Here is a 24,772-nt window from a genome sequence, read left to right as displayed (position 1 = left end):
CTCTAGTATAGTATTTAGGAACGCCTGTATATTATTAAGAACAGGTTTAGAACACGTTTAAAAAAGATAGTAACAAAAACTACGTTTACTTGCTTAAATTACCCTAATTTATACTTGACTATAGGCTAGTTTATATAACTATAAAAATTTGCCGCTGTGACGTGGACTTGAACCTACAGGGATATTCTAACCACTCGGAGTAAAGCCCAAGTCGCCCGACGCTAAACCCATGGTCATATGACATGCCACCACTGGTGGTACCTAGGTACACCAAGATCACATCGTCTCGTCCATGTCGCATATCTCCGTGAATGGGGCCGAAGGGGTGCAAAAGGAGGGGACAAAAGTAACCCGAGTACCTGGCGAGTGCAGCGATCCTGTTCTGCCCCAGAAATTGATGACCTCCTACCGGTACTACTATTGTAATGTTCTAAAAATCGCATGCAGCTCCGACTACCCAGTTCTAAACATCTCGAAGGAACCTAGATACAAGGACTTGGGTTGCGCTTCTGACCCAGTCCTTTAAACCATGGGACAAAACCACGCCAAATGCCAGGCTGCAAATCAGAGGCTGCGGAGGGCTCGCCCTAGTTGCTGTGGCTGGACTCGAGGTGTGTTATGAGGCAACTCCTCTGCGCTATCATTGGACAAACACTGGCTGCCAAAAACTGAGTGTCGAATATGCTTTTGCGCTTCCCGGTCTCTCCGCTAGGCTTTTGCGGGCGGCATCGGTGCTGGATGAGGCAAGCACCATATCCAAAACATTTGTCAATAGCATCACACACCGATCAAGGATCTGTCACTTTTGCTTCTCAGGAACACTTTGGGCCTCTGAAGTCTTTCACACATTGTTTTGACGCTTACGCACCACATGAAGCCAAGCGAGCTGAAGTCGCCTTAGCATGATCAATCCCGTTCCGTATGTAGGTCATGACACTTGCTCCACTGGCACAAGTCAGAGTATCAGGGTTACCGCAGCTTTCAGGCCTTAGCGACACATCAGATCGACTGTCTTGCCTTCTAGATTGGCCTTGACTAAAGTTTGACGTCGATGAAATTGATCAAATCGCCATTAGCAGTACCAGGAAAATGCTCTAAGTCGCAAAACTCTATTCCGCTCGAGGGTCGGAGGGTCTATCAAGTCAGTGCCTCATCTCCTGAACTCCTCTAGCCGCCGCTACGGTGCCTCTCGGTACCTGAGGAACAAAGTCGAAGCTTGTCAAATATGCCTTTGCGTTTTATCCTTTGTCGCCTCATCGGCGCAAGCAGTCCTGCTTATAGTGCTTCCCGCTCAGCACAATCACTGCTCGTTCCCTGTCAATCTTTCCCGGTGCCGAACTGTCAAAATGGGTGGAATGAATGACGAATTCAAGGTCGACCCTAGCTTTCAGCCCTGGGGACCTTTCATTTCGCCAGAGTATGAACTGGAGGCCATCACTGTATCCGATATCATTATCGCATCCATCGTATGGGGGTTTACCTGCATCAACGTCTTCCTCGCTATCTACCTCTGTTTCAACCAGACACAAGGGTCGAGATCCCCGATACGGAGTGTGTACGTTTGGATGATATGGCTGGAGTTGGCTGTTTCGTTTTTCATGGGACTGGAGTGTTTCTTACATCTCCTCAAGATCATTAGACCCAGTAAGTTTGGACATGTCTCGAGTGTGTATCACGGTGCTAACCACCAACAGGTTTTGCGTTTTATTTCACTATCCGTACGTTGACAGCCATGTTTCTCGAGCCAGCACGAAACCATTGCCTGGGACTCGGACCTAACATTACACAGTCTTCTTCTGGTGTATCCAAGTGCAGCTATTGCTCCAGATCATCATCAATCGTATCCGAGTTATTGTACCTGACAGAAAACGGTCTCGCGACATTATGATTGCGACTGCTGTTTTCGTCACTATCATCAATATCAGTGTGTTCAATATCTGGATACCGGCACGTCTACAAATTAGCGACAAGTAGGAGATTTCCCCAAGCCATGACTTTAATGAAGCCCGCACTAAGAGATTTCTAGGTACCACATCATCAATGAGTACTGGGATCGAATCGAGAAAGCCTTATACCTAATCGTCGATGCTGGCCTTAACTGGTACTTTTTGAAGACTGTCAAGAACAACCTGATCAACAACGGTCTTACCAAGTACAACAAACTTGTTCGGTTCAATCAACAGATTGTCATGGTCTCGCTACTCATGGACGTCATGATCATCGCTGCCATGTCCATCCCCAACTCCTTTGTGTCAGTCTGCCTCAAACCACACCGTCTATACAACACCACTAACAAAAGAGCAGCTACATCCAATTCCACCCGCTCGCCTACCTCGTCAAGCTAAACATCGAAATGACAATGGCCAACCTAATCAAACGCATCGCCATCTCCACCTCGCGCAGAACAGGCAAAGCCTCCATCGCCGACGAATTCAAATCCTCCTCCAACCTCTCCGCAACCGGCAGAAAGACCACCCGCCGCACCCGCGAATCCCGCGCCGACATCCACGAACTCACAAGCATCGTCTCCTACCACGGCGACGCAAAAGGAACCGCCTCGGACCGCGTCATCAGCTTCGCTCCCGCCGGCAACCAAATCAAGGAAACTCGAGAGGTCATTGTTAGTCACGAGCCCAACCCCTTCTTCGACGCTGGCCGTCGCACCTCCGAGGTCGAGATTACGGGTGCGTATACGGGCGGCAAGACGCAGGGGTTTGAGGGCAGGGCTATGCACTCCGAGAGGAGGAAGAGTATGGATAGTATTGAGGAAGGGAATGAGAGTTTGAAGAGTTTGGAGCCGCCCAAGAGGGCCGAGGATAGTGATGATGAGGCTGCACTTGTGGGGCAGAAATTCAAAGCTTGGGCGAGGAAAGATGGGTAGGGTAGACGGGCTTTTTGTGTGTGTGTGTATATATTCTGCGTTTGTGCGATTTGGTGAAGTGTAATGCCTGTTGTACAATTAGCGAATAGACATGATTGCGTGATTACTCAATCATTGAACCATGATGGACCTTTTTCGGTTGTTAAAGGTGCAGACGGTTTTGTGGCCCGGCTTATTGGTCTTGATGAGCGCTCCTAAACGACAAAACCCCTTTGCTCACCTACACGCAATGTCCGACTCAACTGGCTGCCACATACCTTTGTCTTCCCTTTACAAACCCACACAACACCCCCTGCACTATTTCTCCTTGCGAAATCCTTTGCCTTCCCCAATCCACCCCAACCTCCCAGCATCTGAGAATCGCAAGTCCAAAACCCGGTCCAAGCTGCTGATAGGTATCCTAGCATCTGCATTTCGCAACGAAAAAGCGTTCCTGATGGAGATTATATGTGCGGAAATGCAGGGATGTGAGAGAATGCCTAGTTGTCATGGGGAAGATTTGGTGATCTGGGATGGGAGGATGAGGGGGTGGAGGCGAGTTGGTATTGTGGGTGATGTTCGTTTGGGTTGATGGAGCGGGTTTTGTGTTAATAAGGTGCAATGGAGGGGACGATGTTTGTGCAACACCAGATGGTTAAGGTTGAATGAGCCTGATGTTCTTCCTTACTCTTACATCAATATCAGGTAGGGATACATACTCCAGTCGACTCCAAGATGTAGACCTCACCTAACCTCACCTTCCCACACCACCACCCCAACAGCACAAACAAGTCTCCACTAATCCCCCCTCCCCACCATATCCACCCTCCCCTGAAATCCAGCCTTCGCAACCCTCTTCCCCGTAATCAAAAAGCTCTCCGGAAACCACCCGGGCCTACCCAGCACCCCACCCACCCCAACCATCCCCACCAGCGCCTCCGCAGCCTTCAAACAAAGCACCATACCATGCCCATTGAACCCCGCAGCCACCCACATCCCCAGCTTCCCGGGCACAGGTCCAACAAACGGTCGTCCATCAGCTGTAGCACCCATAATCCCCGTCCACTCTTGCACCACGCGGTTGTCGGCCTCGCGCGCGTCTACCTCGCCCCACGTATCTGCGCCAAAGTAGCCTGGGAGGCTGTGGTGCAGGTACGATGATAGTTGGGGGTTTAGGCGGCTGTCGTCCACGGTCCCGTATTCAGTTGCGCCGGTGTGGGGGAGCCGGCCCAGGCCCCCGCCGATGATGATGTGTTGGTCGCCTGTGGCAAGGGGGCGGGGGATCATGTATTCGTAGCCGGTTTTATAGATGAAGGAGTATGTTGTTTGCAAGGGGGATGGTAGCTTTGTTTTCATGCCTGGTTTTTGTGCAGTGATTTGGCCGCGCATGGGGACGATGGAGCCTTGAAGGTCGGGGAGGAGGTAAGGGGTGTATCCGTTTGTGGCGAGGATGAAGTTTGTAGAGGTGATGGTATTGTATTGTGTGAAGATGTCCCATGAGGTTTTGGCGCTGGTGGGTAGATGGTGTGAGCGCTTGATGGCATGGACTGGGGTGTTTGCGCAGAGCTGTAGACCGCGTTGGACGCAGTGTTGTAGGATACCGGTTGTAAAGCGGTATGCATGCACACGACCTGCGAGATAGCGGAATGTGCCAGCGAGACTCTCGGTTTCTTTTACTGCTGGATTTGTAATTGCTGTGGCAACGAAGCATCTTTCTTCTTCACCGTCACCCTTCTCATGGATCTCGTACCAAGCCATGCCACCTCTTGCTTTCTCTTCAGGCTCTGCATCCTCTCTCAGTGCTTGTATCGCAGTTTTACCGAATTCAAACGTCTCCTGATCATATACCACATCCACTGTATCACACAGTTGACTTTCACACTCGATCCCCAGCTTCTGCGCTAACAAATGCGTCTGCAGAATATTCTCGTGCTCCAGCCTCGCAATCTTGAGTGCTTCTTCTTTACCCAACTCCGTCACATGCTGCATATAACTCCTATAGCTTGCTGCTTTTGTATGGCCTCCATTGCGACCCGTGGCACCTGAACATATCTCACGTGCTTCGATCATGACAACACGTGCATTTGGATGCTGGAGTAGGATGTTGTATGCAATCATCGTACCGGAGATTCCGGAGCCAATGATAGCGTAATCATACGGTTTGACGGGCTCGTCTGTTTCTGGCTCAATGACATTGGCGAGGGGGGATTTGGGATTGTGCCAATATGATGGGAGGGGGTTGTTGACGGGTGGGCCGACGGGAATGCGGGATCGCTCTTCCATGATGACGGTTTGTTGTGTAGAATCTCAATCTAGTTAACAATCGGAGTTTCTCGTATGAACCTAGAAAGAGACGAAGATAAAGTTTTATCTTAGGGATACGGCGGCAGACAGAGCACATGTGGAGTGTACTGGAGATAACCTTACCAGACCCCGCATACGGTACACCTTCTCTTTTCGTCTTAGCGTCAAGTGCATAGCAGCAAGCAAAACACATGAGTTTGTCTCGCAGTGTCAAGAATTGCTACCAGTACACACGGCTATTCTAAATTCACATGTAGTTTAGTTCAAATGCTGTATGCGTAATTCAAGAATAACTAATAGAGAAGAAAAGAGTGTGACATGGTCGAACAATTATGTGGAATACGAGAAAGAAAGCGTATTGTAAGATTACCCATATCTATCAACAACACTCTCAGACTATACTTCATTGCCACCTTCGCACCGAAATTGTCCCATTGGAAAGCATCATCGACTCATTGGCACCACCGACTGGTCCAACACCCGGCAGCGGCTGGAAAGCAGCCGCATTAGGCCAATTTCCTAATCCTGCCGGGTCACCACCAATCCTCACCCACTTCGCATGCGAGGGAGTTGGTCCGTCGAGTACAAACATGCGATACCATCCCACCGGTGCAATATACGGTCCTCTTGGTGCTGTCACCGTACACGTCCTCCCCGAGCACGAGACGCGGGGAAAGAGAATACGTGCGCCCATTGAGCTTCCATGCGTGCTCGATTCTGAACCCAAAAGGGAAACTTTGATCGTGCCGCTAGTAGCAGACGTGATTGTGAAGGAATACGCAGCCTCCCAAGTCCAGTCAGTCTCAGAGAGTGTGAAAGTTGGTTGCGTTGCTCCCGAAAGTAGGTAGGGTGGTAAGAAGACCTCCATTCGGTATTCTTGGGGATGCTTGCCGTCTTGTGGATCAGAGCCCGAGACGAGCACTCGACCATCATCCATCAACACAGCCTCGGAGTGGTACATGCGAGCAATGGTCGTGTTCGCCATAACGCTCATGCGTTGATGTCGTGGCTTTCGGGAGTCGTACAGCACGGCATTTAGATTCGCTTTGTCTGCAAGGCCAAAGCCAGCAACGCCAAGCTCTGCGCCATTGAGAATGAGAAAGGTGCCGTCTGGTAGGGTTGCCATGCATGAGATGACGCGCCTTGATGGCATGCGCTCTAGCGTCCACTGAGCATTCGCGGAGTCTGGCTCAATGCTGACGCAGTTGTCTAATCCAATGGCTGCCTTGAGACCTGCTCCGCCGCAAATGAGAACCTCGAGGGGAGCATCGTATGGATAGTATTGTGGGAGAAGGACTTGGGTGCCCTCGAGTGGATATGTCCGTCCTCCAGTAGGATCATTGACAGTGGCTGGGAGCTTCGGCAGAATCTTGACAGTATCCAGGCTGACTTCGTCCAGAATGCGGGCTTCATTGTAGTATTGTATGAAGATGCCACCAGACGGTAATACAACAAGAAAAGGATACAAATTGTAAGGATCTGTATCGCGGAGGTATTGTGCTTCATAGACCGGGCCGACAGTGGGCAAAATCTCCATATTGGGCACAGGTGGTCCGTTCGAACCGTCTTCTCCTCCTACGATAAGCATTGATCCATTGGCCATGACCATACCCGTAGGATACCAGCGACCACGTTGTAACTTGATTGTATTCACATCTTCTTGCCAGTCGTTCGTTCCGTTGACTCCGGCCGAGCCGTCAGGCCAGTAGATGCGTACGCCAAAGAGCGAATCTGCGGACCATCCACCAATGTTAATCTGTCGGCCCACGCGATCGGGCATGGTAAGCCCAGCCGCACAGAAAATGTCCGTCTTGATTCCTCGCAATTCGCGAAATGCATGGAAGATGTCGCCACCAATGGACGGATCGAGTTCATACGCGCCGGTGGTGTTCGGGGCACCGGTCCCGTGCTTCTCGAGTAGGGTGACCTTGCCGTTGATACCAGGTTGGGCGATAAGAGGTATAATAGGGCCGCCAACAAGGAATTCATATCGGCCGGCAGCTGCTCCTGTGGGATAATCCCATACGTACAATGGCTCGCCTTTCCACTGGTACCACGTGAGTCGGTTTCCTTGGCCACAGATGGCTTCTGGATTTCCTGAGCAGGCCATGTTGCACTCAGATCCAGCGACTGCTTTGGCGCCCTCCTTCTCAATCAGGTCCAGATCTCCACAATAGCATTCTTCGCCATACTCCATGCCCGCGGCCATGTACCCAAACTCTTGACACCTTGTGAGACACCATTCAGGGGTATTACCAGTTGAGTTGATCAGCTGCCAAGGGAAGACCCTCTGATTTCTGTCTCCCTCTGTGATGCAACCCTGGTATTTCCAACCACCCACTTTCTGCACAGGTTTGGGAGCTTGGATAACTTTCAACGTTCCTTGGCTGGACCATATGCTCAGTCGGTTTGGGCCACCGCATGTTTGATCTGGACTTCCTACGCATTTTGTGGTGCATTCAGACTCGGAGGATGCAGGCATTCCACCCATGCGGACGACGTTGTCGCAGAAGCACTGATAGCTGTACTCCATGCCCGCAATTGAATAACCAGCAGCTGCACACTTCCCTGCACAAGAAGCAATTGTCATGGCCTGATCATCTGCCTGTTGATAATTCAGTATTCGATAACCGGCCCCATCGACATAGCATCCCTTGTACGTAAAGTTGCTTGGGAGTCCGGTAGCCTGGGGCAGTGCAATTGCGGCACTCGCTGCGCTATTCGAGGCCGTTGAAGATGCGCCGGGTGCACTGGACGATGTTGACTCTTCGCCCGTGTAGTATTTGAACATACTTAGTCTGTTTGGACCGCCACAGATCTCCGTCGGGTTGCCGCTGCAGGCCATATTACACAGTGTTTCGCCGTCGGGTGCCAGTCTTCCGTTGTTTTTGATCGTTTTGTCGCAGAAGCATTCACCACTGTATTCGGTTCCCGCGAGGTTATAACCTGCTGATCGACATGCGTCTTTGCATTTTGCATTCGTCATCCCGCCAGCCACGCCAACACCCACTGAAAGCGTTCGGGCGCCCACAGAGTCCGTATAGCAGCCTTCGGGGTACCATCCTGACTTTTGTATGGGCGTTGTAGTGTTGCTGGAGGGGAAGTTCGTGGTCGTTGTTGGATCAATGGCTTCCTGACGCCGAATCACGTTGGCATTTCCGGGTTGGTAGAATGATGAAAATGTAATGAGCGGCAATATAAAGAAGGCGTCGCGTGGCACCATGATGAGTGCTTCTTGTAGCGTAGCAGCTGTATGCTACAACGTAGATGGAAATAGCAGCAGCGGCAGGGCTGTGCGATCAAATCCGCTTTGCGACAATCACATTGTGCTCAGGGCCTTCATTGCGATAGATATATCTTTCACATCTTCAATGTCTCGAAGCCCCTGCATTGATCACCTGTCTTATGCGTTTTCAGATGTCAGGCTTCCCGTCGCCATTCACCTACATAGGTTACGATTGTATGTTGTATTGGCACAAGGTAGCCACATTCGGTCACACACCGTAGCTTACACGCCCTAGTGTGCCATTTCGCAGCATACCATTGGAGCCAAGAAATCATAATAGTCGGACGAAACTAACTGAGAAGACAGCCACGTGCTAAATAGCATGATAAGCGTCAAAATCAATATTGTCGAGCCTCGTGGAGCGGTGCGGCTGTCATCTGTCAGATAAGATTCAATAGTGACCCTCGGTGTGGCTGGCGCAGGGCAGATGGAATCAAGGTCAAATCAAGATTCGTACTAGAGAGGTGCTCGCTTGGGTAGATCGTGATGCAGGCTTGTACCGGATAATGTAGCTTATGCAGGGGCTACGAATTTAGGATCCTTGAGACTGATGAACGGCTGCCGAGATGTTGCAATATGGTCCATTATAGATGTCATGTGCTGAAAAGGAGCGGAAACGCATTGTATGAGACGTTGTGATTCTCCAGAAGTCCAGTGAACGACAGTTGCATCGGCAGCTCGGTGCGACCTATAAGCTCTATGCTGCAGTTAGCCTGGCATTCTCTGCACGTGAGACTACTAGCGGCAGCTGTTGTAAATTGCGTGCATGTATCTACTGTGTGTGGAAAGGGGTCAACCTGCATATGTGGGAAGGAGTTCAGCCTGGCGTTCGCTAATAAGAAATGGTAGGTCAGGCTCGCCATCAGGCTGCGCATGTGTTCGCAAAAAGTCCGGTCAGGGCTGGAAAGGGGGCCAACTCCGGTATGATGAGAGATCTAAAGGATGATGCTGAGCCGGTAGCGAAGTCTGAGGTCTCCATCAAGCATCGTAAGCATCTGGCCCAGAGAACAGTTGTTCGTGCGACCGAAGGGGAACCCAAGTGGTATTGGAATATGGTGGCGTACTAGCGAAGCCCCAAATCGGAACGCGATCGATATCTAAACGCTCGTGGATTATTGGAACGCTATAGCAGTATGCCAAGCAGCTCATTTTGCAATAAGAATGTCAATACTCGAGCTGACTGGACTGCCTAGGTGGTAGCAGCGGCCTGCTCCCGAGCAAACATTTCGTTTGTCATTCAGCTCGACATCCTCCAACAGCATCTGTCAACGACAGGTCATGCCCTGGAGCGACTCCCACGTCCGGGCTCAGACAGGCAGTCGCAATGCGTTGTCATCTCCAACGATAGATCAGCATGGCAAAACGATGTGCGACAGCGGGCTTCCGGATGTTCTTGGCCGTGGTGGTCCATCAGTGATGGCGTGTGACCGCAAACCGATGGGAGAGAAGCTGGCATGCCTCTTGGGCTGATAGGCAGTTTATGACCATCGATCATAACTGGAACAGACCGGTCATGGAGGCAAAGTTCTTGGGGCAGAGGCAGAGTCAGCAAAGGAGCCGTGGTGTCGCAGCACGCCTTGACGGTGGATCCAACACTCGTGTAGTTTTTGATTGGCGGATGCAGTCGGGTGATTGAGCTCCGAATGTGCTTGACCCAACCAAAGAAAAAAGTACTGGCTGGATGGAAGATGCAGTCTCGGGTCTTGCTTGAATATCAACTCAATGCAGCGACTCTCCCTGCTGTCGTCGCATCTGTCTCGAGACAAAGGAAGCAGTGTCGAACAGCAGGCGAGGAGGTCCACCACAACCCCGCCATCGGCCGACCGCGGAGACCCCGCCTCAAGCATCACCAAAGACAACTCCATGGCGAAAGCAAAGGTCGTGGTAACGCGGCAGCTAATCGATGTCGCACAATCTATACTCGATGCAAGAAAGGACGAACTAGACATTGTGCAATGGGACTTTATAGAGGTCCGTACCAGCCCTGGGTGAACATGTACCAATCACAGCTCACAAGCCTCACAGCCCTGCGACCGGACCTGGCTTCTAGCAAACGTCAAAGGCGCAACAGGAATCCTCGTCATGCTGAGTGACAAAGTCGACGAAGAGCTCCTGGAAGCCGCGGGACCTCAACTCAAGGCCATTGCTTCCCACTCTGTTGGCACAGATCACGTGGACCACAATGCACTCAGGAAACGCAACATCCGTCTCGGCTACACGCCAACGTGTCTCACCGACTCCGTTGCCGACCTCACCCTCATGCTCATTCTCATGGCCCAGCGACGGGGCGGCGAGGCCATGGGCAGAGTCCTCAAAGGCGATTGGCCCCAGATGCCATGGCACCCCTTACTCATGACCGGACCTCAGATCCGTGGAGCGACTGTTGGGTTCCTGGGCTTTGGCAGGATCGGACAGGCGACTCTGAAAAGGCTGTTGCCGTTCGACATCAAACGCGTACTCTACCTGACATCGAAGCCCGGCCAACCCGTCAAAGAAGACCATTTCAACCTACTCAAGGCTGCCAGCATCCCCATCGACCCCGCTCAGAGCGCCGACCAACTCGCGCAGGAAAGCGATGTGGTGATTGTAGGGTGTGCGCTGACGCCAGAGACCAGACATCTCGTTAGTACCGACTTCTTCGCCAAGATGAAGAAACTCGCCGTCCTTGTGAATATTGCACGTGGCCCTATTGTCGATACAGATGCACTGGTCAAGGCGCTGGACGAGGGCGCCATCTTCGGGGCGGGGTTGGATGTCATTGAGAATGAACCGAATATCCAAGCCGACCATCCGATCCTCAAACAGCCCAGATGCGTTTTGGTGCCGCATATCGGCTCGGCCACGTTTGAGACGAGGCAGCAGATGGCGACGGAGACGGTGAAGAATTTATTAGCGGGGATCGAGGGCGGGAGTATGGTGAATGAATTAGAACTGTAGATATGGTAGATAGATGATTTGACAAGCACTGCGATGCGCAATATTGCCATTGCAAAATATAACTCATGCATCTCACAAATTCCACACAAGTAGCGTCATCTTCCCAAGCAACAATAGACGTAACTACGTCCTCGTTGCTGACGTCGTGTGTTCTACCTATTCAAGCTATCCAAAACAACCCCAAAAGATCTGCAAACCATCTGGGAACCCATGTGCTTGTGCATCCAAAATAAAATTCAGGAGAACAGCAAACAAAAACTCCCCACCGACGTCACCCGCCCGTCCCCTCCCATACCCAACCATCCTCTTCCTCAATCAGAAATCTACACAAATCAACCCGTACGCCACGTCTCAATCCCCACTCCCCCTTTCCCCTTGAGCCACCTCTGAAGATCCCCATCCCCACGTGCGTCTGTAAGCCCCCACAAAACATGAATCATGATGCGCAGCTCGCACATGCCAAGCCCAAAACAAGCCTCGCAAATCAGAATCTCTCTTGTCAGCCGCTAGTGGGCTAGGCTTGCATAAGACTTGTGGTTAGGGCTACGGCGTGGCTGGAGGTTGACATGGGGGGAGGTGGAGCTTGACTGCACGTAGGTACCTGTGAAACATGGTAGGTATCAACATTATACGAGATATAGAGTACGACCGAGTCGAAGTGTATAATTGTGCATGTGCGAAAAGAGTGCAAGGGCGGAGATTGGAAATCAGTGTTATTTTCCTTGCCTTGGGGCTTGAAGATGTAACTATGTATGAAAATTGCCCGATCGTTTGAGAAGGAGCAATAGCATCGCCATTGATTTTCCATGTGCCTGATGCCACCGTCCGAGGCGTGTATCTACGTATGAGTGTTGAGCAAAGGCGTTGGCGGGTGTGTGACAGTGTGAGCAATGTTTGCTCCTTAGTCTGTGACCGGATGTGCAATGTGAGCATCGAGCAGCTGATCAATGTCTCCAAGGAAGAAACTCAAAACGAAGCATGTGCCTCCAAAGGCAATTGAGCACCAGTACGGCCACCTGTAGGCGAGCGCCATGGCCTCTTGTGTCGCGCGTAAGATTTGCGGGAATGCATCTCTCTGCAGGACTTGCGGATCGGTTGCGAGAAGCTGCTTTGCTTGTTCGAACTGTGCGGTACCCATGAGCTCGGTAACATGGGTGATTGTTGCGAGGCCTGCAGCAGTTAGGGGGTTAATGATGCCTTTGTAAGCAATGAGTTTTGTTGCAACCAGGTCTGTCAGGTGCTCGGTGACCTTGGAGTAGAAAAGATTGTAGTAAACGGCGAAACCAATGGCACCGCCAATATAACGAATGCTAAGGGTAATGGCGGTGATGGTGGCGATTAGGTCGTCTGGGCAGGCGATCTGCGCAATGATGGAACAGGGTATGATGACTCCTCCGACACCGATTGAAGCAATAGTCAGGACTGCGTAAACAGTATCGAGGTTGTCTGGACTAGCGATGGACATGGCGCCAGTACCAGCTGTCATCATTCCAGTGAAGAAGATCATGAGGAATCGTATGCGGCCCTTTGTGATGGGGATGAGTACCAAGCAGATGACTGCGCCGCCGATAATGCCGAACCCGATGGGGAGCGACCGGACACCGACTCCAATATGATCGTCGCCTGCAAAGGTGTCAGTCTGTAGAATAGGAGGCTGATGCTTAGGCACTAACCGTAAACGTTGTAAATCTCAGTGGGCCACATGAGCAGCAAGACGAAGAAGTTGCCACCACTCAGGAACGTGATGAAGAGGATGATAATCATGGTCTTCTTGGATTTGCGGAAAAGCGCTCGAGGTACTATGGGATGTGGTGCGTAGACTTGCCAAACGAAGAAGGCAATGATGAAGGCGATGCCAATTAGTAGTGGTGCTAGGTTGTGAGCGCTTCCCCAGTCGTACTACGTATCGTCAGCAAAACATAATGTTGATGCTATCGCAACGACTCACCTGTGCTGATCCCCACTGAAGGCCCATCATGAAAAGCGTGATGCCGATTGTGCTGAGGAATCCACCGATGTAGTCAAGTTCCCTCAGCACATGGCGAAACGTGTACTCTTCCGTCAAGCGCGAGGGGTCTCTGTAGCAGAAGACGCAGAGTAACAGACCAATGAAATTCCATACGCCCACGAGGATGCCGTTGTACCGCCAGTTGCTCGCTCTCGTAATCAATTGAGCCCATAGCACAGACGGACAGAAAGGCAAGATGGTCAAGACGACCAAGCCAACGTACTTGCCACGATCCTTGACTGGCACGACCTCGGCAGTGCCAGCAAGGGCTATCAGTTCGTTCAGTCCAGCTCCGATGCCTGAAAACACATTCCCGGCTGTGTTTTGTTAGTATGGGAGGCAATAAGCAGCTTGGGCAGAACCCCTACCGATAGCAATGTTCATGGAGGTTGCAGTCGATGTGATGATGGGACCAATGATCAGCATCATCTGCCCAACAATGGCTACCTTCTGTCTCCCGTATATGTCCGAGAGTGCCCCAACAAAGGGGCAGAGAGCAGCGTTGGGGATGAGGTAGCTGACTACAAACCATACCCATCGATCAACCCCGCCAATGTCCTGGTACATCGAAGGGAGTACTGAGCCGAAGAGGAAAAGAGGTATCTGCGATCCCACCCACAAGAAGGACATGCACGTCAGAGTCAAGAAGAGACGAGTGTTCATCTACGCAGTTGTCAGTTCAACAGTTTCCAGATTCCAACGGTCGGCTGTTGAGTATCACCTTTTCGTGCACAACAGGTGCTCTACTCCTTGTTTTTGCAACCTCGAGTCCCTTCTCTGTCTCATTGGGCGGAGTTCCGGACTCGAAACTCTCCTGCTGAGCTGTTTCATCCTTCTCGAGGTCGCCAGACTGTCGACCTGATCGCATGGTGTTGAGCATGACGATAAAGGTATGGCAATGTGAACAATTGAAAACAAGAAGGCCGCACCAGAAGGTCTAAGTAGCTAATCGGGGCCTTGCCATGTCACTGGCGCATGGGCTGCCCAGCGCCAATACACATACCCCATACATGTTGAGAGAGATACGCTAAAGCCACTGAGTGGACAAGTGAGGTGAGAGCCGCGGCTCCTGGATCGTCATTGAGCGCCTGGTTGGCTCGAGGGTTAAGGGCGAATCCCCGTCGCGGTCAAACAAAGACTGACATAGCACCGCGACTGCGTGGTCATGCCTTGTTTGCTGTAAGTGAATTGGTGGAGGAGGCGATGTGATGGGTGGCGTATTCCCAAGCGCGGGGACCCCGCACCACCAGCCTCCCGATCCCAACTAGCGTTCACTCGCCTTGCCGCTTTGCGCTCAACTCCATTCCATCCCGTCTGTAACTGTGATACACAAACATGAAGAAATCTCGGGTATCTTAATGAGCGAGCTTGTGTTTTGTGCTCGGCCCGAGGGAACAGGTGAGTGATGGAGATGAATCATGAATCTCACAAGACCACGTGATTAGCAAGCAATGGTGAGTGAGTGCAGGTGTGCTGGAAAAGTACCTATGCTTTCATCAGATTTGTCAATTCCGAAAAAGGGAGACCCAGACATCGGTGCTCCTACATGTATCCTGTCACACATTTCTCAGACACGGGCTGTAGAGTACGATCATTTAGTTAATCAAGTCGACTTACAATATTCTGACGTCGCGTGCGAAGGTCAACCCCGCGTAGACCACGAGCCAGCCACATAGACCAAAGCCACCATGAAAACCTCCACTTCAGGTCAATTAAAGAGATGGAAAGTTACCGAGGTCCATTGTAAACTGCACTTATATAGTATAGTAGATTGTACTTTACAGATGCCGTGTGCGATCTAGAATCAATGCTGCGCAGGCTATGCCTGTCCTGTCACACACTTGAGTTTCGTCCATTCATCATTGATTCACGTGTTGTACTAAGCAAGGCTATGAAACTGGCAACCAACAATTGCACCAAGGTAGGGCCGGCACTTTTGCTTATTAGTACCCAAGGGAACGGCTTGCACGTTAGAGTAAAGGCAGCCTAGCTACATTTTCTTACTAGCACAACCGGCTACAGCCTTGCCTGTAGCAGTTAGAGAATGAAAGTGATTCATGCAGATAGAGTATCCATGTTACAGGGTAGTTTTCCCGCGCACAACGCAGTACATTGTACGTAGTTAATAGGCTAGTTCTTTATGTGTCCAGCCAAAAGTCCGCATTGTTCGATTTGTTACTCTGCACGCACCGGCTGAATCACACCCACTTAAGCTATCTACTAGATCCGCCCTCGTCACTACCGATCTTGGTGCGACTGTTTGTTGTCAGTTTGTGCGGTACATGACGTCTTGCGCAACCCCCCAAAATACAGGCAAGCGTAGGATGCAAGGTACCTAGCAATGTAAAGACAGCCTCATCGGCGGCAAGCATTGGGATTCTGGGACGGTCGTTGCAATCTGTACAATACCAAGATGAGAGCGTGAGGGAACCAGATCGGTATGCTTCAGGATAAACGATTTCTGTACCTTGTGCTCAGATATCTCTTTTGTGCAAGATCTCAGGTAGCTTTGGAATAAGCACGCTGAGATGGTATCGCATTCCCCAGTGTACAGAGAAGGGACCGAGCTTCGCGTAATGCGCATTGCAACCGGACAGTCGTTTTTGTCTCACAAAAATCACTCAATTTCGAAAGTGTGCTACGTTGACTGTTGTAAACAAGCTAATATTGTATGACATGCAATTTGTATAAAGGTGATGAAGAGGGAATTGATGAGGCAGGAATAGCCGTCCCGCTTCCATCTAACCTTACACTCGCTGGACACAATGTAGACACCGTGTACAATCTTTTACAGAACCGATATGAAAATCAAGATTGTTCAAATTGGGGTTTGGGACAAGAGAATGTCTTACACAGTAGTGTCTAGGTACCCAGAAGAAAAAGGGCTCTAACTGCAGAAAAGGGAGAGCAATGTATAAAGAGGACGCGCTTTTGTCGGCGACTTTCTGGAGGAAGCCAGCAATTATGGTATATAAATACTAGTACCGTAGGTAGGCATTGGATATGGTGACCTACCATAGTTCCTGCTTTACCACGCGAAGGCCAACCTCTCCCCCCTCCCATCACCTCTCTACTCTAAATATTTGTTCTGCCCCCGGAACAGAGCCATCCAAATCCAACACTCCTGATGTTGCTCCGTGAGCACGTAATTCTCATATCAGATTGGGCTAGTAGCGATGAGCGGGAGATACGGGACTCTCAGCGTTATTTGGTTTTCGAATTATTTCCTTTGTCTTTTACAAGAGTCAGTCTGATTGTAGAAAAATAAGATGAATAGCATCGGCGACATAGAGATGACCTACAATCTGAAAGTCTAGACATGGGTGAATACAGTCGTAAAAGCCGTCCGCTTCCTGACCAGGACAAAGATATGGACCCCCGTAATAAGACTTGCGGCAATCCGGAAGGGCGCGGTGTCCATACTTGTTTGCTTTGAAGGTGGCGCAACCCATGCACGTTCCCTGACGAGGATACTTGATTGTGTCTCTATTCTTATCTAGGCACGAGCGAACACAGGCTTCCTCACATTCGCTTATATCTTCTACCATCCAATCTTTGAATTCGAAGGCAATCACGGCAGGGGCTTGGGGCGGCGTGTCTTTGTTGGAAATACTATCCACATGTTTACAGGCTTCCAGAAGGCTTGGGATAAACAAAAGGAGAAAAAGATCCAGTGATCGCATTTCGGATAGTTTTTCGCAGAGAATTTTGAAGTTCAATTCGGTCGGTCGTTAGGATTCTCGAGTGTAGGAACGAAGAATGCGTGATTGTAAAATTCGTAATAGTGGAAAAGACTGCTCCACCTAATATACCGAGGACCGTAAGCATTAAACTGTAGGCCGTGCATAGCAAAATTCATTTGGACAGCATAAGCCTTGTTTGATCTACAGTAGGTAAGAACTTGTGCAGTCAAAGCGGAGCATAACCTATAGGTGGATGTATACATACTCTTGTCGGTGCTAGAGATAGCCTCCTGCCCCTGCAACACATCCTCTACGGCCTATTTAGTTCTATGTGTACAAGGAAACATAAACGCAGTCTTCTGCTGTAACCTACAGTTCGTAGCCAGAATTTGAGTTTTCGTGTACTATACAGCGAAAAAGAAAGTTTAAAGTTTTGCTCCACAGACACACTACGATACGGATACCGCGAAGGGTAGGTGTGGCGACCTAGCCCCGCTAAGTTCGTATCAGCGGCATGTAGTGCTCTTCAAATATATGGTAAGCAATCCTAATCAGAATATTCCAATTATAGTCAAAAGCCTACCAATCCTTGATTGGCTACTTCACGCGTGTTATGGAAGCTTTGGAATTCGTATTCGGGAGACTTGCCCTAACCTAAACTGTGTAACTGCCCTAAACTTGCCCTGTTAACACACCCTTACCTTAACTCACTCTGACAATAGTGCTATAACAATACGGCAAGTACACTCCAAGTGCTCGCCTTGGTCTAGTAGGCTTGTGACCATGTCGAATGATATTTCCATCGGTACGATCCTCTTGTATTGGCTCGTCTGTCTTATTGTGTGCAAGCACTATGTGAGAAAAACACTACCTACTATGGTATCAGGCATAAATGCTCCCCTGTGGGGCGCCTAAGCCACCCCTGTATCCAACTGTACTACGGAGGTGGCTTTTAAAAGTTCTTGCTAACAGGGGTGTCTATATTACCGCTACAATACTACTAAAGCTTAGACTATTCTATTGCGCCACCCCTCCTTATACTTATTACTACCTTCTAGTCTAATAATCTACTAAATATATGTGAAGGGCTTGGGCTTATGCCCAAGCCTGGGTCTAACACAAGACGGACCGAGTCCAACACCACTACTAAGCGAACACACTGGACACCTATAAAAAGGCGTGGAGGGCTTACCTCTCCTTTAAGATACTGAATACTATTATCAACGCTCATTGCATTCTCCCTTGAGGCCAGTCCATAACAATATAATACTATATATACTCTATCTAAGCCTAGATTTAATATTAAGGTAGCTTATCCTAAGCCTTTAACTATACTTTTATACCCTTTACTCTACTCTTAAAAGCACCCTTTCTAGTAGTTCTTTACTTAAGCTATAGCTAGGCTACTTTAATAGTATTAAGGTTAAGTAAATTACTATACTAAAGAAGCTTCTTTACTCCCTCTCTCTTATATACTAGTTATTAGGTATAATAGGTATATAAAGGAGCTTTATCCTCTTAAACTATAGTATATAATCTCTCTTTCTTATACTTTTTAGTAAAAGGGATAAGCTTAGGAATTAGAACTTAACTCTAGTAGTACTACTAATCTATACCTCCTTTACTATTATAAAAGAGCTTACTATTCTTTTTATTCTATTTCTACTATAAAGTCTTACTTAGTTTATTCTTTAATCCTATTCTCTTTATACTAGTAATAAGCTCCTACTCCTATTTTATAATAGGCTTAAGAGTCTTATTTATCTCTTTAATCTTTAAAGCTACTTCTCTTTTCTTTTATATAGTCTTAGGGTACTAAATATAATATAAGCCCTTATAATTATAAGAAAAGTAGCCTTAGAATATAAACTTAAAGTAGCCCTTATACTACTTATAAATAATAGTCTTAGTAAAAGCCTTATTAGGTTTTGTTGCAGGAGGGATATTAACTGGATCACGGAGCATCTTGATCCCGATCAATCCCGATCAATCCTGGTTAATACCCCTGTATGACCCACTATCTGATCAACTGCCAGCTTACTGCTAAGTGCCTAATAAAAAGCAGGAGCTCTAGTAAGGAAGGTTTACTAATTATTCACCTTCTAGTAAGGGTAGCTGAAGCTCTATATATATAAGTCTGATTATAGTAGATATAATCTAATAATCTATCTCCTAAATTATTCCTAACCTTAGTAATCTAAATTTCTATAGTTATAAGCCTAGTTCGCGCTTTACCTTATTAAAGATTGTCCTATCTATTTAAGCGTATTGTTTAACTTAGATACTAAGCTAGTAAGCTTTACTCTTTATACTATTTCTTAAGTAAAAGCTTACTTATTACTCTTCTACTATAAGTAACTAAATCCTAAAGGGGGATATCCTACTTACTAGATTAACTAACTAGCCTACCTAGTATATTTAATTTAGATACCATGCCCTAACTAAAGGGATCTAGGCAGAGGTAGACCCTAAGGGTCTAGATACTAAAAACCACTTTAAGAATAAACCTATTAAGCCTAATATGCTAATAGATATCGCGCTATCTAATATAATAAGCAAGCAGTACAAGCTCTAAATAGCTTAGTACTAAGCCCGCTTATTAGATTAGGTATTAAAGTTATTAGTAATCTAGAACCTCTTTATATAGGTTAATAACATAGTAGATTAAGGGATCCTTACCCTAGCCTATATAGAGCTTGTTAATTAAGGAAGAGTAACCCTCTAAGCACTTATCTAAGTGCTCTGTAATAACCTAGCGCTAACTAACTTAAGCGCTATAATACTAGCGAGATTATAGTATAAAGCTTATCTTGCTAAGGTAAAAATAAGTAGCTAAGACACTAATTACTAGCAGAAGGAGTGGACAATCCTATATATGTAAGCTAAGGTATATAACGTTCCTAATATTAAAGGATAGCTTGTATTATAGGATTATCTTAAAGCTCTATCTACTAGGATCTTACTAGATTAGGGTTAAACTATATTTTAAAGGATTATTAAAAAGTTAGTAATAGGAGAGCTAACTTATAACCTCCTACAGGTTGCTAAGATCTATTTATTACTGCTCTAAGAGAACAATATAAGATTAAGCTCTAAGGGTCCTAGAGTGTTTGTAATAATAGGAGCTCTACCTTCTAACTAACCTAAGAAGGAGTCTTTATACCTATATAGTAGATCTTACCTATAGAAACCTCCTAAATATAAAAACGTTATTAAAGCTTAGACTAATATAGGTAACAAGCTTACTACTACTTAATAATTAGAGATTAAGAAAAAGATTAATAGGAATCTAAAATTTAAAGAGTTAAGAAAAGCTCTAATTAAGTCCTATCCTATTAATTAAGATTATAGTAGTAAGGCAAGCACAATTACCTATCTAGGTAGTATCTAGGCGGCACTAATTAACCCTATATTAATAGCGGAGAAAACAAACAGGATCTATTTAACTATAGACTTTAAAGCTTACGCTCTATTAAAGAGCACTATCTTTAATAATAGGGGTGTAGTGCACCTAGTTAATAATATAAGCTACCTAGAAGAAAGCTTGTTTAGATTAGTTAAATATAAGATAGTTAAAGTAGGAACTTAAGCTTTTCTAATCTTAGGCAGAGGGATAAGAGTAATCCCTAATACTCTTAATAGACTAAGAGGTCTAAAAATAGAAGATTTAGTGCTTACTAACGTGGTGTTAGTAGAAGGTTTTTATGTGAATATTATATTAGAAGCTTAATTACTTAAAGTAGGAGTTTAGTTCCTTAGGCTAGATGCTACCTTATAGTTTAGATTATTAGAGAAGAGCGTTGTATTAGCTAAGTTACTGCGCAAGTTTAACTTAACTTTCCTAGAATATAAGCCCTCTACCCCTTATTAAATAATCTAAAGCATAGTGCCTAAATAACCCTAATAATCCTAGATAACTTACCTAAGATATAATAGTAAGGAGCTTTAGCACTAATAATTAGGCTATTTAGGACCTAAGGCGCTTAAAGCTCTAGTTAAGTTAGTAATAAATATTAGGATTAAAGGAACTCCTAGGAGCAAATGCGAGCACTACGCTATTACACATGCCTAATAGGTTATATTAAGACAACCAAGGGAAAGATTACTACGTCTATACTACTAGGTATTATAGGATCTATTTAACATGCTAATAGGTATAGCTTATAAGTAATAGATCTTAGTATTAAAGTGTAACTACTTAGGAAAGCTTTATACCTATCTACTATAAGCTAAAAACCTTAATAAGATTATATAGGTGTTTAAAAATTTTAAGAGCTTAATACTTAACTAATATAAGCTTAGCATAGTTAAGATTATGCAAGATAACAATATTGTAACGCTCCCTTAGCGTGGTAAATCTTGCTTTTAGATCTAGGTAGCTAATAATAGTATTAAAATTAAGAGCTTACCTATATATACCTATAAACCTAATAGAGGAGTAGAAAGAGTAGGGCAGGAGATTATAACAAAATTAATTAAAATAAGGATTAGTGCTAACCTACTAATAAAGCTCTAGCCTAAAATTATTAAAGTAGCAACTTAGCTCTATAATATAAGCCTGTCCTATGCTTATAATATAATATTACCTAATAAAGTGCTAGATTATTAGTTTACTAGATACTTTAGGTGGTAGCAACTAGAGCAGATAAGGGAGGTAACTACTAATCTCTGCCCTAATTAGAGTAGAATATACGCCTATAGCTATTAAGCTTACCCCCTTAATAGAGATCAAGCAGCTAGGCGTTACAAGAGGGTTTTTAAGGTAAACCCTTAGGGTTATATTAGATATCTAGTAGGATATAGAGCATCTAATATATACAGGATATAGATCCCCTTACTTAATTAGATTATTATAACGTAGAACGTTACCTTTAATAAGGATCTTTTCTATAAAGAGAAAGATCTAGAGTAGCTTTAATAGTTAGAGGCTTAAAAGATAGTTAATATTATTAGTAAAGATAAGATCTATAATATAGGAGAAGTATATAAAGAGCTTAATATCTTTAATTAGCTTTATATTGTGGCAGAGCAATATAAGGAGTCTAGTAAGTAAGGAGGACTAAACCTAGCGTAGGAGCTAGGGGGTAGGGTAGAGCTAGAGGAGGTAGATAATTAGGCTAGCTAGCCTAGTAATTTATAACCCCCTAAGTAGACACCTTTAGCGTAGGTACTAAGCACAGCTAGCTTAGCACAAAGGATCTATATAAAGTCCCCTAAGCTAATAGGGCTCTAAACTCCTAAACTAACACTAGAACTAAACTTTAGTATAGGAGATAAAGGATCTATATAGGTTATAGATTAGGGTCTTACTACCTAAGATAGTAGTAATCTAACTTACTTTAACGCCACAATAGGTAGCTCCTAGGAAAGACCTAGAGGGGAGAGTGCTATTAGTAGGTCACTCTATAAGAGCACAGAGATAGGTAAGGGCACCCTATCTAGCTCTTATAGGGGTAGTAAGTAGAGCTCCTACCTACCTACTTTAGGACTAGATTCTGTATCTCCTGCAGATCCCTTACAAGCAGCACCTAGAGCTCCTAGAAAAAGTAGAAAACTACAAGTTAAAGGACTGCTACTAACGCATGTTAGTAAGCAAGCTTAGGGACAGGACCCTAATAAACTACTAGGAGGCTCTACAAGTATAGGGATATATATAGTAATAGATCTATTAGATATAGATCTAATTAGAAATCCCTTACACAATCTTTTAGTATATCCTAAACTAAATACTATAATCCACGCTGTGATTATAGTAGTAATAAGGAGCAAATCCCCTAAAAACCCTAAAAGAAATACGCACTAGGACGCTCTATAAAAAGAGCTAAAATAATAGAAGGATCTCTATAACCACTAAATAGGATAGTAATTTAGAGACGCAGTATATAAAGAAATTAATACTCTACTAAAAGCTAGTACCTAGGAGGAGATTAATAGGCTAACTATAGAAGAGTATCTACTCCTACTTAAATAGGTGTTTACATACAAGCTTAATTAGGATAGTTACCTAATTAAGTGTAAAGCAAGGATAGTAGTAAGAGGAGATCTATAGCTTACTAACTTAATTTATTTAACCTACGTAGCTACCCTAGCAGCTTAAACCTTTAGGACTATAATAGCTATTAGAGCTAAGTTTAACCTTAAGATATATTAATATAACGTTGTTAGAGCTTTCCTTAATACCTTAAGGGATTAATACCCTATAGTTATCTACAAGCTACCTAAAGGATATTAAATACCTAGGAAGTGCGTTAAGCTTAAATAGGCTCTATATAGACTAAAAGACTTACTATTATTATAGTATAACAAGCTCTTAACTACACTCTAAGAAAATAAGCTTACTACTTCTAAAGAGGAGCTATGCCTATTCTTTAATAGAGATCGTAGTATCTTGTTAATATTCTATGTAGACAATATCCTATCGCTCTATTACTAAAACTACGCAAGCTAAGCTTACAAGGTTATCTAAGCTCTAAAGCAAAGATATACTATAGAAGAGAAGGGACCTATAAGCTAGTTTCTAGGGGTAAGAGTAATCTAGGATAGAAAGAGATAGATAATAACGCTTGTTTATAATAAATATATTAACAAGATTATAAAGAAATTTAATCTAGTAGAGATAGGAAAATTCCCTACTATACTACTATTAAGTAAAGATATTAAAAAGAGCACTAGAGAAGCCACTAAAAAGGAGATTAAGGACTATTAGGAGCGCGTTAGATTAATCCTTTACACCTTAATTATAGTGCGCCCTAATATTACCTATGCAGCCTCCTAGCTCTCCTAATACCTTACTAACCTATCTAAACAACACTTTAATGCGGTTAATTAAGTAATTATCTATCTATACTAAACTTAACACTAATTAATCTAATATAGGAATAGGGATCCTAATAAGCTTATAATATATAGTAATACGTTATTTGCTAATAATATTAATACTTAGCAATTATTATATAGATACCTAATTACGCTCTTTAGAGGACCTATTATTTAGAAGGTAGCTTAATAATTAACTATTACTACTTTAACTACTAAGGTAGAGCTCCTTGCGCTTAAGCAAGTAAGTAAAGAAGTAATAGCGTTAAAATATTTTTTAACTAAAATACACCTTACTTTAGATACTACCTAGATAATTAATTATAATAATTAATAAACTATTAGGTTAGTAGTAGGTAATAATAAAAGGATTACTACTAAGCTACGCTATATAGATATTTAAAATATATAGCTTAGGTAAGAGTATATAAAGGGATCTTTTTATATTACCTACCTACCTACTAGTAATATACTAGCTAATAGGCTTACTAAAAACCTAACTATATAATAATTTATAAGGTTTAGGGAGCACCTAAAGTTATATAATATAGAGTATATATTATATAGTGTTAATTAAAGTAAGGTAGTATATAAGATCTATTAATATATAATATAAAAATAACTAACTATAGACTACCTCTCTATTATTAACTAGGTAGCTTCCCTAAGGAGCTCTATTACGCGCGCAAAGCGTGCCTTAGAGTCTATAGGGAGCTACCTAGGTTACCCTACCCTAGGATCTATAGGGGGAACCTTAGAGGAGCTAGAGTCCTTATCTTCTAATAAGGAGCTCTAGGCGCCCTTAGCTATAGAAGTAGCCTTGCGCGCAAGCTTAGTAGTAGCAGTAGTAGCTTTTACTAGCTCCTGCTATTTAGCCT

General features: G+C 45.4%; 9 protein-coding genes across 9 annotated transcripts; 5 read left to right on the top strand and 4 right to left on the bottom strand.

Annotated features, from left to right (window-relative positions):
* Positions 1-1,346: 1,346 nt before the first annotated feature.
* On the top strand, positions 1,347-2,881 carry IAQ61_003966 (uncharacterized protein; the record flags this gene model as incomplete). The annotated part of the gene is made up of 5 exons (XM_003837486.1): positions 1,347-1,644; positions 1,695-1,718; positions 1,790-1,970; positions 2,027-2,251; positions 2,305-2,881. The coding sequence occupies 5 exons, from the start codon at positions 1,347-1,349 to the stop codon at positions 2,879-2,881; spliced, it is 1,305 nt and encodes a 434-aa protein (XP_003837534.1).
* Positions 2,882-3,658: 777 nt separating this feature from the next.
* Positions 3,659-5,143, bottom strand: IAQ61_003965 (uncharacterized protein; the record flags this gene model as incomplete). The annotated part of the gene is made up of 1 exon (XM_003837485.2): positions 3,659-5,143. The coding sequence occupies one exon, from the start codon at positions 5,141-5,143 to the stop codon at positions 3,659-3,661; it is 1,485 nt and encodes a 494-aa protein (XP_003837533.2).
* Positions 5,144-5,567: 424 nt separating this feature from the next.
* On the bottom strand, positions 5,568-8,387 carry IAQ61_003964 (uncharacterized protein; the record flags this gene model as incomplete). Its single annotated transcript, XM_003837484.1, has 1 exon — positions 5,568-8,387. One exon carries the CDS (start codon positions 8,385-8,387, stop codon positions 5,568-5,570), a length of 2,820 nt encoding a protein of 939 aa, XP_003837532.1.
* A 905-nt stretch (positions 8,388-9,292) lies between these two features.
* On the top strand, positions 9,293-9,517 carry IAQ61_003963 (uncharacterized protein; the record flags this gene model as incomplete). Its single annotated transcript, XM_003837483.2, has 1 exon — positions 9,293-9,517. The coding sequence occupies one exon, from the start codon at positions 9,293-9,295 to the stop codon at positions 9,515-9,517; it is 225 nt and encodes a 74-aa protein (XP_003837531.2).
* A 655-nt stretch (positions 9,518-10,172) lies between these two features.
* On the top strand, positions 10,173-11,387 carry IAQ61_003962 (uncharacterized protein; the record flags this gene model as incomplete). The annotated part of the gene is made up of 2 exons (XM_003837482.1): positions 10,173-10,421; positions 10,476-11,387. The coding sequence occupies 2 exons, from the start codon at positions 10,173-10,175 to the stop codon at positions 11,385-11,387; spliced, it is 1,161 nt and encodes a 386-aa protein (XP_003837530.1).
* Positions 11,388-11,845: 458 nt separating this feature from the next.
* Positions 11,846-14,568, bottom strand: IAQ61_003961 (uncharacterized protein). The gene is made up of 5 exons (XM_003837481.2): positions 14,117-14,568; positions 13,764-14,058; positions 13,336-13,712; positions 13,061-13,286; positions 11,846-13,010 (listed from the first exon to the last, which is right to left on the bottom strand). The coding sequence occupies exons 1-5, from the start codon at positions 14,273-14,275 to the stop codon at positions 12,289-12,291; spliced, it is 1,779 nt and encodes a 592-aa protein (XP_003837529.1). The 5' UTR covers positions 14,276-14,568; the 3' UTR covers positions 11,846-12,288.
* A 278-nt stretch (positions 14,569-14,846) lies between these two features.
* Positions 14,847-15,071, top strand: IAQ61_003960 (uncharacterized protein; the record flags this gene model as incomplete). Its single annotated transcript, XM_066096153.1, has 1 exon — positions 14,847-15,071. One exon carries the CDS (start codon positions 14,847-14,849, stop codon positions 15,069-15,071), a length of 225 nt encoding a protein of 74 aa, XP_065954029.1.
* A 1,636-nt stretch (positions 15,072-16,707) lies between these two features.
* IAQ61_003959 (uncharacterized protein) lies at positions 16,708-17,072 on the top strand (the record flags this gene model as incomplete). The annotated part of the gene is made up of 2 exons (XM_003837480.2): positions 16,708-16,810; positions 16,896-17,072. Exons 1-2 carry the CDS (start codon positions 16,715-16,717, stop codon positions 17,070-17,072), a joined length of 273 nt encoding a protein of 90 aa, XP_003837528.1. The 5' UTR covers positions 16,708-16,714.
* A 150-nt stretch (positions 17,073-17,222) lies between these two features.
* IAQ61_003958 (uncharacterized protein) lies at positions 17,223-17,863 on the bottom strand (the record flags this gene model as incomplete). Its single annotated transcript, XM_066096152.1, has 5 exons — positions 17,223-17,279; positions 17,344-17,388; positions 17,452-17,573; positions 17,662-17,675; positions 17,790-17,863. 5 exons carry the CDS (start codon positions 17,861-17,863, stop codon positions 17,223-17,225), a joined length of 312 nt encoding a protein of 103 aa, XP_065954028.1.
* Between the last annotated feature and the right edge of the window lie 6,909 nt (positions 17,864-24,772).

This window comes from Plenodomus lingam, assembly GCF_022343315.1.
Source record: "Plenodomus lingam strain CAN1 chromosome Unknown contig_18, whole genome shotgun sequence".
In the NCBI taxonomy this organism is placed as follows: domain Eukaryota; kingdom Fungi; phylum Ascomycota; class Dothideomycetes; order Pleosporales; family Leptosphaeriaceae; genus Plenodomus; species Plenodomus lingam.
This window is presented reverse-complemented; position numbering and strand designations above follow the sequence as displayed.

What these genes read in the sequence shown, in the direction of transcription:
- IAQ61_003961 (XM_003837481.2), bottom strand. Translation starts at nt 14,275, where the DNA reads ATGCTCAACACCATGCGATCAGGTCGACAGTCTGGCGACCTCGAGAAG. An exon ending in TTCAGTGGGGATCAGCACAG is followed by an intron (nt 13,287 to 13,335) that starts GTGAGTCGTTGC and finishes GACGATACGTAG; the next exon opens with TACGACTGGGGAAGCGCTCA. An exon ending in TGAGATTTACAACGTTTACG is followed by an intron (nt 13,011 to 13,060) that starts GTTAGTGCCTAA and finishes ACACCTTTGCAG; the next exon opens with GCGACGATCATATTGGAGTC.